The sequence below is a fragment of the Coccidioides posadasii genome, chromosome 3, assembly GCF_018416015.2.
Source record: "Coccidioides posadasii str. Silveira chromosome 3, complete sequence".
NCBI classification, from domain to species: Eukaryota; Fungi; Ascomycota; class Eurotiomycetes; order Onygenales; family Onygenaceae; genus Coccidioides; species Coccidioides posadasii.
The window spans coordinates 3,799,003-3,811,654 of NC_089409.1; the positions used below are offsets into that span (position 1 = coordinate 3,799,003).

Below are 12,652 nucleotides of genomic sequence, written 5' to 3' on the forward strand. Positions count from 1 at the left end.
CCCGGGTTTAATCCGTGGATAGCATACATTTAATTCTGTTACAGGGCCAATTTTAATGATGTCGCGGGCTTACTTAGGGGATGGGCTCCAATACAAGGCTAATCTCTTAGGAATGAGACCCGAATTGCTGTGATACCCTTTCTTCCGGAGCGTCAGCTTCTTCCGAAAAGAACATAGGGGATTTGCCGGCTCCTCTTCAACTAGGGGCTGGAAACAGTTCTGGTTTCTTGCGATGCAGGTGGGAGACTGCATAAGATTACCCTGTTAGCCACGCTATCGGAGGTTATCATCGGACACCAAAGAATATTGGGACCCTCCCATACGTTTAATCCCAGCCGTATATCTCCCATATTCCAATTTACTTTCTAGATTTTCTCTTTGAACAACGGGAATGGCTATTCCGCCCTATTTCCGCGATGCCAACCTCAGCCCTATGGATCGTGACGGCACGCGGAAGGGATCTTGCATCCAACTTCGGCTTCTCGAAACACATGTTATTTCCAGTCCCTGTCCGCCTAACCAATGATTTATCCATCTAGAATTTAGTCTCAAATCCTTTTTTTTTTTCATCTATGATTTCAATGTATGGTTGAGGAAGCTTACCCGGCTATTTCAAACGATCTCACCCACATACTCGACCCAGTAATTCCTCGCCATGGATTTCCAAACGGATATATTTGTTTATCGTTTTTGGAAAGCATCCTTAACCAATACCATAAGCAATATGCCTTTGCTGCGCCTCCATCTCTTTCAAGTCTATAAGGATACCATGTCTATCGAATCTTGGAGTGGAACATACGGGGGGTTGAGCTACCACAGTGTATGTCTCATATCCACCGAGCCGTTTCCTTCTGGGCCCGAAGAACGGAAGCATGGAGCTATGGGTTCTTGCATACCTTCAGAACTCTCCGGGTGTCCTCCCTCACGGCATGGGTCTTGAAGATCGCTTCTCGTGAAGGGATGAGATATCCACACAAGAAGAACTCCTTAATATCCCTCAACTACTTTCCCTTATCACGGAGCATAAAATGTTCTCGACTTCTCATCAGAGCAAGGAAGAACACATCAAGGTAGCGACCTCCTCACGTGCCTACTCAGGAGTCCACAATAAGTAGCTGTCTACAGCCTTCACTTTGCTTCACTTTCTCATCTCTCACAACTTTTCACAAGGCCATACCAACAAGCTACTTCTTCTTCTCCAATATCAAGCTCCTTTTAGAGGAAATTTTGCCAGCTGTCGTCCAAAATGTCTAAGGCCATCTTCAACACTCCGCGTAATGGTAAGTGGACACAGTTCCGAAAGCAGATAACATGTCCTAACACTTCCGAAAACTTAGGCACAAAGCCTGCTTCGAACTTCTCTGTCATCGGACGCCCGGATTCTCCAGTTCTTCCTCCTAATCCTCCTCCAAGCCCGGCTTAAATGCTAAACAGAAACCAAATCTCTTTAACCATGAGGTGAGCCTATCTTGGTTGTCCTCCTCACTCCCTAGCTTTTTCGGATATGATGTTGTTATGGTACCCATCACATTGTAGCCATTCTACCATTTATTAACCTTTTCGACTTGTTGTTCTAGGAGCGTTCTATCAAAAAGAGTTCCGGAATAACATTAAAATCGTCAATTCATCTAGCATGCCAATACACTATGTTTTCTTTCTACCTTTGTTGATTTGACGCGTCGGGATGCACTTTGGGATGTGATCTTCATGAGAGTAAAAGGGACGTTTCATGGGATGGATAATCAGGCAATGTACTTGATGGCTTGAGCAATGGTTCTTTGTTGAACGCCCTAATACTAATGCTAATACTTCTGCTCTCTCGGCCAAACCAATACATTTTTTTCTAACTCAATGTATTTTGCATCGTAGCCTAGTTATCTCAGAGCTTCTATTTTGAAGGTTCCGACTTGAATTGACATTACAGTTACTAGAATGCCATTAACCTGTTGACAAACGTGAACTGCACAAAAGTGGTAGGCAACTTATATATTCACAGAAAATAAACTACAGATACAAATAGATATCACACTCAGATCAGAGCCAAGGCAAAGGCACTGGCCATACTCAGCCCAACAACAGTCCAACCAGTAGCGATAACTTCCTTGTTACTCAATTTCTTTCCCAAATCCCAGATCAGATGTCTAACACCGTTCATGCAGTGGAAGGTGAATGGCATGGCAACACCGAGCTTAATGGCGAACTTCGCAGCGAGGGGGAGGGCGCCAAAAGCAGCGGCGAGTGATGCGGATTCTAAATGCCAGCCAATGGCAGGAGCAACGAGATATGCGGTGGCGAAAACGTATAGACCGCCAGAGAGAACGGAACCGGTGATACGATTGAGAGCAGATAGGTACCAGGAAATCTGGGGTCTGTAGATGGTAAGGTGAGGAGAAACGGGGCGGTTAAGACGTTGTTGGGCAAGGATTTGGGTAGGATCGACGGTTTCGGTGGATGATGTAGATGTGGATGTTGCCGGTCTGCGAGAGGTACTTATAAGCTTGCGATCTTTAATTCCAGCGACGTTTTGGGTAAAATTGTGAGTTGCCGAAGTCGCTTCGATAACGACGTAGGGAAAGAACTTCGCAGCTTCCACAACAACCACGCAAAGCATTGGACACTGACCTAATCTGACCAACCGCAATCGCTGCAGGGCTCGCAAGTCTCGCGAAAGAGGATCTGAAAGCGATCGGGTTCTGGGCGGCCGCTACACGAGGACTTGTTAGCTCGACGAGCATGATGCTGTGGGGGATACAGACATACCCCGCCGCAAGGACTGCTGCATTATTCTTTGTGAAATCATTCTGAGATGCAAATGGCGCCTTGAATCGATCTCGCCAAAGCTACCTGCCTTCAAGAGAGCTAAGAATGAAATTGATCGCAAGCAATGTCGTTCGAGATCGGTAACTATGATATGGAACACATCGGCTTATGTAACAAAATGTTCGGGGCGAGCCGGAATGCGGCCCAATGAGAATGCAGGCATTTACAAGTCCTGAAGATCATTTTTCCGGGCCGGACACCATGCCGGGCGATTTTCAATTTTCAAAAGTGCGTAGGTTGTTTCTTGCTAACCATCGAGCCTCAGCCTCCGTCTCGGTCAGCCCTTCGCTGCGTGCTTCCTGCATGCAGTTCGTTATGGTGTGCAGTGACCGAGACGGTACCCGGCGACATCTCGCCCTTTGTCACGGCTTTCTGTCGTTGACTTCTTGAGATGAGAAGGTCTCTTAGAATGAGACGCGTTGCTTCGACCCGTCGTTAATCGCCCAATTCACTCTGTCAATGAGGGTATCGGGTTTCATATCAGGGTTACATTATCTCCTCTCTGCATGGTCTACAAGAGGAGTTTACATTTGTGTTTGCGATTCGACTATACCTGCTGTCACCGCAGAACCAAGTTTAGGACATCCCAACAATCCAATATGACACACACATACGGTCGCCGACAACACGACATGTAGGAGAGTGCATATAAAAATTTGAAGAAGTCGGTCCGTAGCAGCATGATTTTTGGGGTCTCACGCCAAGGACGGCGTTCGAATGGAATATATCTCGGATGAATAGGGCCTTACGCAGCGTCAAGGCAACTTGTAGTTCGCAGGCGCAGTCAACTTGGCGAGACATTGCAATGCCCACAGGAGCCGCTGAGATACTCCAAGCTGGCAGCCCAGCACCATTATATACGTGTATATGTATATACATACACTATATAGTGCGTTCCCAGCAGGTGGCTTTCGCCTGAGATGATTAGGTCGTGTAAGTACTCCGTAGACGAAGACAGGTATAATAGCTCATCAAGGAACGCATTTTCCATTTTGCTTCTCTCGGGGGTCCCGCTGGGTATCATGTAATATGTGGTAGCTTTTTGAGGCAGAGTGATCTCCGCTGGTCGCCCGAGAGCCGATGCGTGGTAAACCGCACCGGCCAGACCGAACCACGTGACCAGACAGCAGGGCGAACCTCGGTTCTCGGCCTGGCATCACAGGGCCTTGCGCTGGTCGTCGAGCTGATAAAGGTGGCAGTCTTCCTTTGAGGACGGCCAACCTTTTTCAGACATCGAGCAAATAGGGGCCGTGGGCACTTGTACGGAGGGATTTCTGTATAAGCATACACATTCGCTTTCGTCTCGCGCAGTGCTTTTTGCCCTTTCGTTCAATAGATTCTAGATCATACATACACTTCCAATACCCTAGAAGACATCCTTCCTGGTGGTGCCCACCCCTGCTTCTCCCAAGATGCCTTTCAACACCGAGTTGACCAGAAAGCTGGGAATCGAAAGTGGGTAGATATGCATCCCTCCCTGAAGATATTTGCTAACAGAAAGCGGCAGTTCCCGTCGTGCAGGGTGGTATGCAATGGGTCGGTTACGCTGAGCTTGCCGCTGCTGTTAGCAACGCTGGCGGTCTCGGAATCGTGCGTCTATCCTGTTTAGTAGGTTGTAATTCAAGCTTCATCGCTAATGTCATCTTTGATAGCTTACCGCCCTTACGCAACCAACCCCCGAGGATCTGCGTAAAGAAATCCGCCGAACCCGTACCATGACAAAGAAGCCCTTTGGTGTCAACATAACCCTTCTCCCTGCTCTTGTACCTCCAGACTATGCTGCATATGCTCAGGCCATCATTGATGAAGGAGTCCGGATCGTTGAAACAGCCGGAAATAGTCCTGGGCCGGTCATTAAGCAACTGAAAGCTGCTGGCTGCATTATCTTGCACAAATGCACAACCATTCGACATGCTAAATCTGCCGTGAAGCTTGGTGTTGATTTCTTGTCCATCGATGGTTTCGAATGCGCTGGCCATGTGGGTGAAACGGATATCACCAATTTCATCCTCCTTAGTCGGGCCAGGCAAGATCTCGGTGTACCATTCATCGCCTCTGGAGGTTTCGCTGACGGTTATGGTCTCGCTGCTGCTCTGGCGTTGGGTGCCGAGGGAATCAATATGGGTACGAGATTCATGTGCACTGTGGAGGCGCCAATCCATATCAATGTGAAGAAGGCCATCGTGGATGCCCAAGAAGACGATACTCAGCTTCTCCTTCGTCGATGGAGAAATACAACCCGTCTCTTCAAGAACAAGGTTTCCACTGAAGCGTACAAGATCGAAAAGGAAAGCAAAAGTGACGATTTCTCAGAAATTGCACCTTTTGTAAGCGGCAAGAGAGGCCGTCAAGTTTTCTTAGACGGTGATGTTGATTACGGCGTAAGTAATTACCATTGCAGCATCTTTTTCTTTTTTACCGCTACCGCTCATCCTATATGCTGGGTTGCTAACATGTATTGCAGGTGTGGACTGCTGGACAAGTCATCGGCCTCATTCATGATATCCCAACATGCGAGGAACTCTTGAAGCGTATCGAAAGAGAAGCTGTCGAGGCAATGGCCAAAACTAGTGCGCTATATGCTCCTTCCTCGGCTCGCCAAACCAAGTTGTGATGTTCTGTTAGGTTACTTGCGCTTCGCGGATAAGGGATTACTACACTCCCTACGTGCAGTTCCATGTGACGACTTCTTCCTCACTGGGACGGTGTCAGCTTCATACCTGTAGCCCCTTTTCTTTTTTGCTTTGAATTGGTGCGGAAGCTGCTCTTGAGCTTTGAATATCCTCTGTAATTGTCATTTGGATATGTTTTAGATATACGGAATATTATGAATTACATTAAATGGTACGCACTAAATGCTACGCAGATCTGCTCTTCCGACAAAACTCTCCGTAAGTCCTTTCCGCGTCGTAGCACTATCAAATCCTGATAACCAGGGGACTCGAGATTGCTTGCGAGGAAATCAATCTGCAGAAATATATCCTGAGAATGCACGCTGTAGCAAGCTAGGAAACGAAGATCAACTGGATGAAATTGGTTCAACACCAATAAATTGACTATAAATACAGACAAAGCACAGCACTGCTCGAAGAATAATCTTTACATTGGTAGCGCGCACCAATACATAATTCCTATTCGCCTTTGCTTTCGATAAGATATCAGACAAAAGAAACAGAAATGAGAGACACAATTTGCGGTTCAAAACCATGTCCAAAATGCAGCGAATGCACGTCTAGCACCTGTTCCTGCAATCTTTTATCTGACCCGTATCGCGGTGTTGTGGAACGCGATATTGAAGACGGATGGGATGCTTGATGCAATCCATCTAGAGAATGTTGATGGGAATGCAGGGGACAGCAAGGGCAACAACACCGTTCTAGCGTAAGGTTAGAATCGGTCCACTAAATTGCTTGACAACATTGACTTACTGCATTGGATTCGGTGTTCTGGCAGCAGGCAGCAGTCTGCTGGCACTGTCTGTTGAGGAGGTCGGTAGCACCAAGAGCTATTGCAAACAGTTAGAAGCTAGACACGACGAGGGACATAGTTTACAGCATACCGGCAATATTCAACTTAGAGCATTGATCGAAGATGGGGATGTCCTCAAGGTTAACGTTCTTGAGGAGACCGTTGAGGACACCAATATCAGTGTCAGGGCCCTTGGCGGAGATCTTGTTGACCTGCTTGTTGCAGCAAGAGATGTTGCTGTTGCCGCACTTAGCGATGGCTTGCTCCTTGGTAACAGATGGAGTGCCCTGGTTATAGCTGGGAGCAGCGGCGACGGCAGTGGCCAGAGCGAAGAAAGAGGCAGCGGTGAAGAACTTCATTTTTGATAGATTGATCGGTGAGCCGGGTAGGCGAAGATTAAAATTAAATATTAAAGTGTTAAAGTATCTGGAAGGACCGAATTGGAAGCGAAGATGGATGCGGATGGAGAGAAGCAGGATCTTTGGCTCGGGAATGAGCGCCTTTTATAACTTTGAGGGCGTGCATTTTCTTCGACTCCTTGCCCCTGAGAATCTTTCTCGACCTGATTGTGAAATCATGCATACACTCCCAGACAGGAAGATTATCCCAATTCCTGATTTGCTCCCGTCACGAACGTTTGCAAAGGTGACAGATCACGTCACTAACCGGCCTGCTTCCCCGAATCGCGTCGTCAAATATTGGAGAAAACTGGGTCCTCGCAGCAATTGCTTTTTGCATCCAAGTGGTAAAAAGGCAAAATATTGACGCAGCAGAAAGCTCTTCAGGCCTGCCAGAGGCTGGAGGTTCTGATATGGATCCACCAGTCTCCTCAGGTATTGGCAGTGCAGCTGACAGGTCGTGAAACAAAGCTATCGACAATCACTGCCAGAAAGCGACAACGCAGCATGCACATTCTCAGGGCAAGAACGCCACACTATTGACTCTATTGACTGTGCAACTCTGATCCTGAAAGGAAGAATACCGGTCTGTGTCCCTTTTCTCCCCTGTGGGCCAACAACAATTTTCTTCGGTTTCTCTGCACCTGAAGAACTTGAAAATTTCGTCATGCTGTGCATTATACGCGGTCTTCTCCTGAGACAATCTGTTTCGAGAGACGCGAAGCAGAGAATCCTTTGTCTGTAGGGAACCCCAGTGAATTTGCTCTTTTGGAGTGCTTTCCTGCTCGAACCTGTCACTGTCAAAAACCTAAGCCCTGAAAGCCAAAACCACGCTCGGATTGAATCGATGTCGATCAATTGTTCCGGAGCTTTTCAGCTTTGGTTGGTTTGCAATGTCGACCGTTTAGGGGACACAAACGCCTTGGAGCGCCTCAGTTTTTTGCTTTTTCCAGCCTCGTCGCCATGATTGGCTCCCCCCTGACGAGATTCCGCTTTCACCATTTTAATTCTCGTGATATGTCCCAATAAATGATGGAGATCTTAATCAAGCTTCCCGAAGTATGAGGGAGAAAGCGGGCACTTGACCACCAAACCTAACTAGAGCTCTTCGCGATTTGCCCTTTTTTTTTTTTCTGCGTTGACTGTGATTTCATTTACACCGCTGAGAGCCGTTGTCATTTTCAGTTTGCACGTTGAACGATGCAAGCCCATCCAGACATGCATGCTTCCAGAGATTTCGCGGATCACGGAAACCGTTCCTTGTCAGGGCCCTTAAAGCCTCCCCTCGCAAAACCCAAGTGACCGGCGAATCAAACCTCGCGATCCACAGCTTGTGCTTGGTGAAGGTTTCTGGCCAATGAAACAATTCGAAAAGTTCTTCTTTCGTACGCCCTGGAGCAAGCTTTTGGAGAACTTCAACGGATGTTGAAGACCGACGAACAGAGACAAATCATGCATCGTACTGCGACGCTCCACCGGAATTCACAAAGGAACAGGGCCTAGAGTCATACAGAGGACGGCTAGGCGTGAATCCCTTTTCGTGGTACAGAGTACTCCGTACTCCGTACTCCGTGAATGCACGTACAGAGCACAATGTATGCATGCTGTCAATTCTGAAATGACTCGTCTCCCGCCTTTTGAATATTCAGGCTCATAGAATATTGTGGTACTCTGTACTCCGTACATCCGTGAAATCTTCCAAGAGGTTGTTCATCCAGCCAATGGCACATAGCAAGAGGGGATGTTCACCATACGTTCAGGGTACCCCATACATTTGTATGTATATACTCTGTACGGAGTGTAGAGTACTGGACATACCTTTCATCTACCCGGACACTGCTCCAACACGAGACTCAAAGGCGATCGTCACCGCTAACAGCCCAGAATACGGGGTAATCATTTAGTTGAGAGTGATATCCTGATCTCCGAACCCCAGGTCTGCATAGCTGAAGGCGGAAAAGTGGACTTGTCGATCGAGCGGAGATTTCGTCCCACTGATTCCCTTTATCCACAGTCCAGGTTTGTTCATGCGAAAATCGTACATACCGTATAGGCTTCCAAGGCACGAACAACCCGAATGAGCAACGCCTCGCGCGGCCCCGCTCTCATGCCCGGCCCGAATTTTTTGTCGCAAAAGAATGTGTTAGCCCTCGAGACTCTTCCCCATTCTCAAGTTGTGATTGATCAGATTTGCGAGAAGGAGAACTGCAGTCTTGCGATAAATGTTTGTCAGCTGAGAAGCTAATGCAGACGTTTCTCATAGCTCCTGAGCATAGGCACAGCTTTCCGGTCTACTTGGAAAGTTGGGATGCATTCCATCACCGTTTTGTGATGATGATACAGCCCTATTTCCAAATGACAGCCCAATTTTTGTTATTTGATGACAACAGGGTCATGAAGCACATTCACAAAACGGCTGTCTCTCATAATTCTTTGAATCAGGCAACATCAAACGCGCTTGAAGCCCATAAAATCAGCTCCCTCCACAGGACCCCATGTGAGCTCCTTTTGTTGGGGATGTATGCCCATATTATCACAGGAAGCCTAGCTGTTCTGCATGATAAGGATGTACAGAGCCTACCGTCTAGAGGGGAATTCGACTGCTCAGTGCATTTCATCTCAATTGCATTCTCGGCACTTTCTCCATCTCCAAACGACGATCGAGACCAGAGCTAAACCAGACAGAAATTCGCGGACAACTGATGTGTGTGAAGTGCCAAGCAACCCGACCCGTGACCGGCAAACCGCGATGTTTGCCGCGGCACGCAGCAAACCCGCCGAAGGAAACAGACATAGTCCCAAGAGCAACATTCCCAATGTAGTGGGGGACGGCCAGCCAATGTGGTCAATGATGCTGACCACTTTTATCTCGAAACATGCGTTTTGCTGTCATGAGCGGTTTTCGAGAAACTTCGGAGGAGCCCTGAAGCCACAACATGCCCTGCCCGGCAGATATTCCGAGGTGATGTTAGAGCTCTTAGCTGGTGCAGGTTGCTCTGCTCTGGTTGGTGTTCATTTGTCTGCAAATGCCGTCTACTGTCGCGAACCTTTTTCACTCTGCCAATTTGTACCCTTTGCAATTATCTGTTCCAGAGAGCGCTGTGTGTCTTGTAACTACAATATCACACAACTTTTCACACAGCCACCTGTTAAAGATCACGGTGTTTTTAAGAATTGTTAACCAGGCGCACGCTTTTTCCTTCTCCTTCTCTAGCATCTGTTAGGTCCCTACCCTATCCTCGTCCAGCATTTGTTGCCGGATAAGTAGCAGAAATCCAGCAACCGTACCTGATCATGGTTTTTAAGGTCGGTCGCCTGCACCTGTTTCAACACTTTTGGCGAATATCCATAAACCAAGGGAGAGCGATATCTTCGCGGCGCTCGTATATGAACGGATGTAGCTCCCACGGCCTCGGCAGGCGGATATCACAACATAAGACAAACCCGCACCACATCGTATATAGTGCCAAAGGAAATAGAAGGTCGTTCATCTCATCCGCTCCTGTATGCGCTGTGGAACAGGTTTCACAAGGGTTCAGCGACGGAACGCGCCATTTCAACATCATAGATCATAGATATGAGTACGTTAGCCCCCGTTGGCTTCGGTTTCCTAGTTTAACATTCCAAGTGCAATTGTAATTGGTGCGGGGGGAGCTGGGCTCATGGCTGCCGTGGGATTGGCAGAAAGCGGGTTGGAAACAGCATGCATAACGAAACTGGTGCGTCGAGACGGCTCGTGGTCCAGTCTTGCTTTAAGAACCATTGTTGAGAGATGGCCAATACAGTTAAGCTAAAACCCGGGCAAATAGTTTCCAACCAGGTCCCATACAGTCGCCGCTCAGGGCGGAATTAACGCTGCCTTGGGAAATATGACGGAAGATGACTGGCGATGGCATATGTATGACACGGTCAAGGGCTCGGATTGGCTGGGCGACCAAGACGCAATTGTAAGCATTCGTCCTATACAACCGCGCGCAGAAACAGGGAAATACTAATGAAAACAAGCACTATATGTGTAGAGAGGCTCCCAGGACCATTCTTGAGCTGGAGGCATACGGGATGCCCTTTTCGAGAACAGCAGAGGGTAAAATATATCAGGTTAGAAATTTTGGTATCCCGATGTCTTCCACTATCAACGCTAAGAATAAAATCCCACGTCATAGCGGCCCATCGGAGGCCAGTCCCTGAAGTATGGCACTGGTGGCCAGGCATACAGGACAGCATGTGCTGCAGATCGCACAGGCCATGCTATGTTGCATACACTCTATGGACGGTCACTAAAGGTTAGCGACGGGAAACCCATCAACAACCTTCATCAACTAACTGGCTATGCAGCACAATTGTAATTTCTTCATCGAATTCTTTGTGCTCGACTTGATGATGATTGATGGCACCTGCGTTGGGGCGGTGGCGTTAGATATGGAAACCGGAACCCTCCATCGGCTGTTCAGCAGGAATACTATTCTAGGTCAGTTCTCATCTCATGGATCCGACTGTCAAAAGCAAAATTGTTGATATTTTTCTAGCCACTGGCGGTTATGGTCGTGCGTACTTTTCTTGCACGTCAGCCCATACCAGCACAGGAGATGGCTGCGCCATGGCGTCTCGAGCTGGACTTCCGCTTCAAGATATGGAATTTGTGCAATTCCATCCGAGCGGTATATATGGTGCTGGCGTTCTAATAACCGAGGGCGCACGCGGCGAAGGAGGGTATCTATTGAATTCAAAAGGAGAAAGATTTATGGAGCGCTACGCCCCCACGGCCAAGGACCTGGCCAGCCGTGATGTTGTCGCTCGTTCAATGAACATGGAGATACGCGAAGGTCGTGGCGTTGGAGCCGAGAAAGATCATATTTATCTCCAGTTGTCTCACTTACCGCGTGACTTGATCCTCGAAAGGCTGCCTGGCATAGCGGAAACAGCATCGATTTTTGCAGGAATCGATATTACAAAAGAGCCAATCCCCGTGCTTCCCACGGTCCACTACTGCATGGGTGGTATCCCCACTAATTACAGAGGCCAGGCCCTCGATATAAACCCAATTACTGGTAAAGAAAAGCCAGTTCCAGGCCTTTATGCTGTTGGAGAGACGGCATGCGTCAGTGTTCACGGCGCCAACAGACTCGGAGCAAACTCTCTTCTCGACCTTGCTGTTTTCGGTAGGGCCAGCGCCCAACACATTTCAGAAAACAACGAAAAGGGGATGCCCCATGCTCCCGTACCAAAAGACATCGGGATGTCCTCCTTTGAAGACATGGAGAGGATTCGTAAATCAGATGGTAGCAGACTAACAGCGGGGCTTCGCCTCGATATGCAAAGAGCCATGCAGTCGGACGTTGCGGTTTTCCGAACTGAAGATTCCCTTAAGTCTGGAGTATCCCGGGTTCAGCGAGTAGACCAGGCTTTCAAGAACGATGTCTGCGTCAAAGATAAATCCCTGATTTGGAACTCAGACCTGATTGAGACCCTTGAGATGCGAAATTTGCTCACGTGTGCCGCACAGACTGCGAAGGGCGCCCAGGAGAGAAAAGAAAGTCGCGGTAGCCACGCACGAGAAGATTTTACTGAACGGGATGATGAGCGGTTCCTGAAGCATAGCTTGACGTGGCAGAACGGGACGGCAGAAGACGTTCGAGTAGGATATCGCGACGTTATCTTCGCGACTTTGGATGAAGATGAATGTCCGTCGGTCCCGCCCAAAACGAGAACTTACTGATAGATACGATCCAAGCCCCTTTACGCAGTAAAATGATACTCATATCTTTTTTGGTTCTTTTTCTGTTCTTTTCTTTCGCCCCTTTTTCGAGCGTTTTTGGCGTCGTCGCATAAATCTGAGCTTTTGGTCTCGCCCGCTTAGACGAATATTAGATAAGCATCTGGTGACATAATCAGTTAGCAACTTATACGAGCTAGGCCAAACTGGGGATGGCGTGACCAGGTTCCTCGGGCTGCTGGCTTAAGCACAT

The 12,652-nt window shown here is 48.1% G+C and overlaps 4 protein-coding genes across 4 annotated transcripts; 2 read left to right on the forward strand and 2 right to left on the reverse strand.

The window, feature by feature from the left end:
• Nucleotides 1-1,952: 1,952 nt before the first annotated feature.
• On the reverse strand, nucleotides 1,953-2,855 carry D8B26_006154 (uncharacterized protein). The gene is made up of 3 exons (XM_003069842.2): nucleotides 2,761-2,855; nucleotides 2,623-2,704; nucleotides 1,953-2,477 (listed from the first exon to the last, which is right to left on the reverse strand). Exons 1-3 carry the CDS (start codon nucleotides 2,798-2,800, stop codon nucleotides 2,030-2,032), a joined length of 570 nt encoding a protein of 189 aa, XP_003069888.2. The 5' UTR covers nucleotides 2,801-2,855; the 3' UTR covers nucleotides 1,953-2,029.
• A 1,173-nt stretch (nucleotides 2,856-4,028) lies between these two features.
• D8B26_006155 (uncharacterized protein) lies at nucleotides 4,029-5,750 on the forward strand. The gene is made up of 4 exons (XM_003069841.2): nucleotides 4,029-4,275; nucleotides 4,328-4,410; nucleotides 4,473-5,201; nucleotides 5,285-5,750. The coding sequence occupies exons 1-4, from the start codon at nucleotides 4,233-4,235 to the stop codon at nucleotides 5,432-5,434; spliced, it is 1,005 nt and encodes a 334-aa protein (XP_003069887.1). The 5' UTR covers nucleotides 4,029-4,232; the 3' UTR covers nucleotides 5,435-5,750.
• Nucleotides 5,751-6,145: 395 nt separating this feature from the next.
• D8B26_006156 (uncharacterized protein) lies at nucleotides 6,146-6,647 on the reverse strand (the record flags this gene model as incomplete). The annotated part of the gene is made up of 3 exons (XM_003069840.2): nucleotides 6,146-6,196; nucleotides 6,249-6,325; nucleotides 6,380-6,647. The coding sequence occupies 3 exons, from the start codon at nucleotides 6,645-6,647 to the stop codon at nucleotides 6,146-6,148; spliced, it is 396 nt and encodes a 131-aa protein (XP_003069886.1).
• A 3,701-nt stretch (nucleotides 6,648-10,348) lies between these two features.
• SDH1_2 (succinate dehydrogenase flavoprotein subunit) lies at nucleotides 10,349-12,402 on the forward strand (the record flags this gene model as incomplete). The annotated part of the gene is made up of 6 exons (XM_003069839.2): nucleotides 10,349-10,405; nucleotides 10,496-10,633; nucleotides 10,692-10,784; nucleotides 10,850-10,969; nucleotides 11,022-11,154; nucleotides 11,213-12,402. 6 exons carry the CDS (start codon nucleotides 10,349-10,351, stop codon nucleotides 12,400-12,402), a joined length of 1,731 nt encoding a protein of 576 aa, XP_003069885.2.
• Between the last annotated feature and the right edge of the window lie 250 nt (nucleotides 12,403-12,652).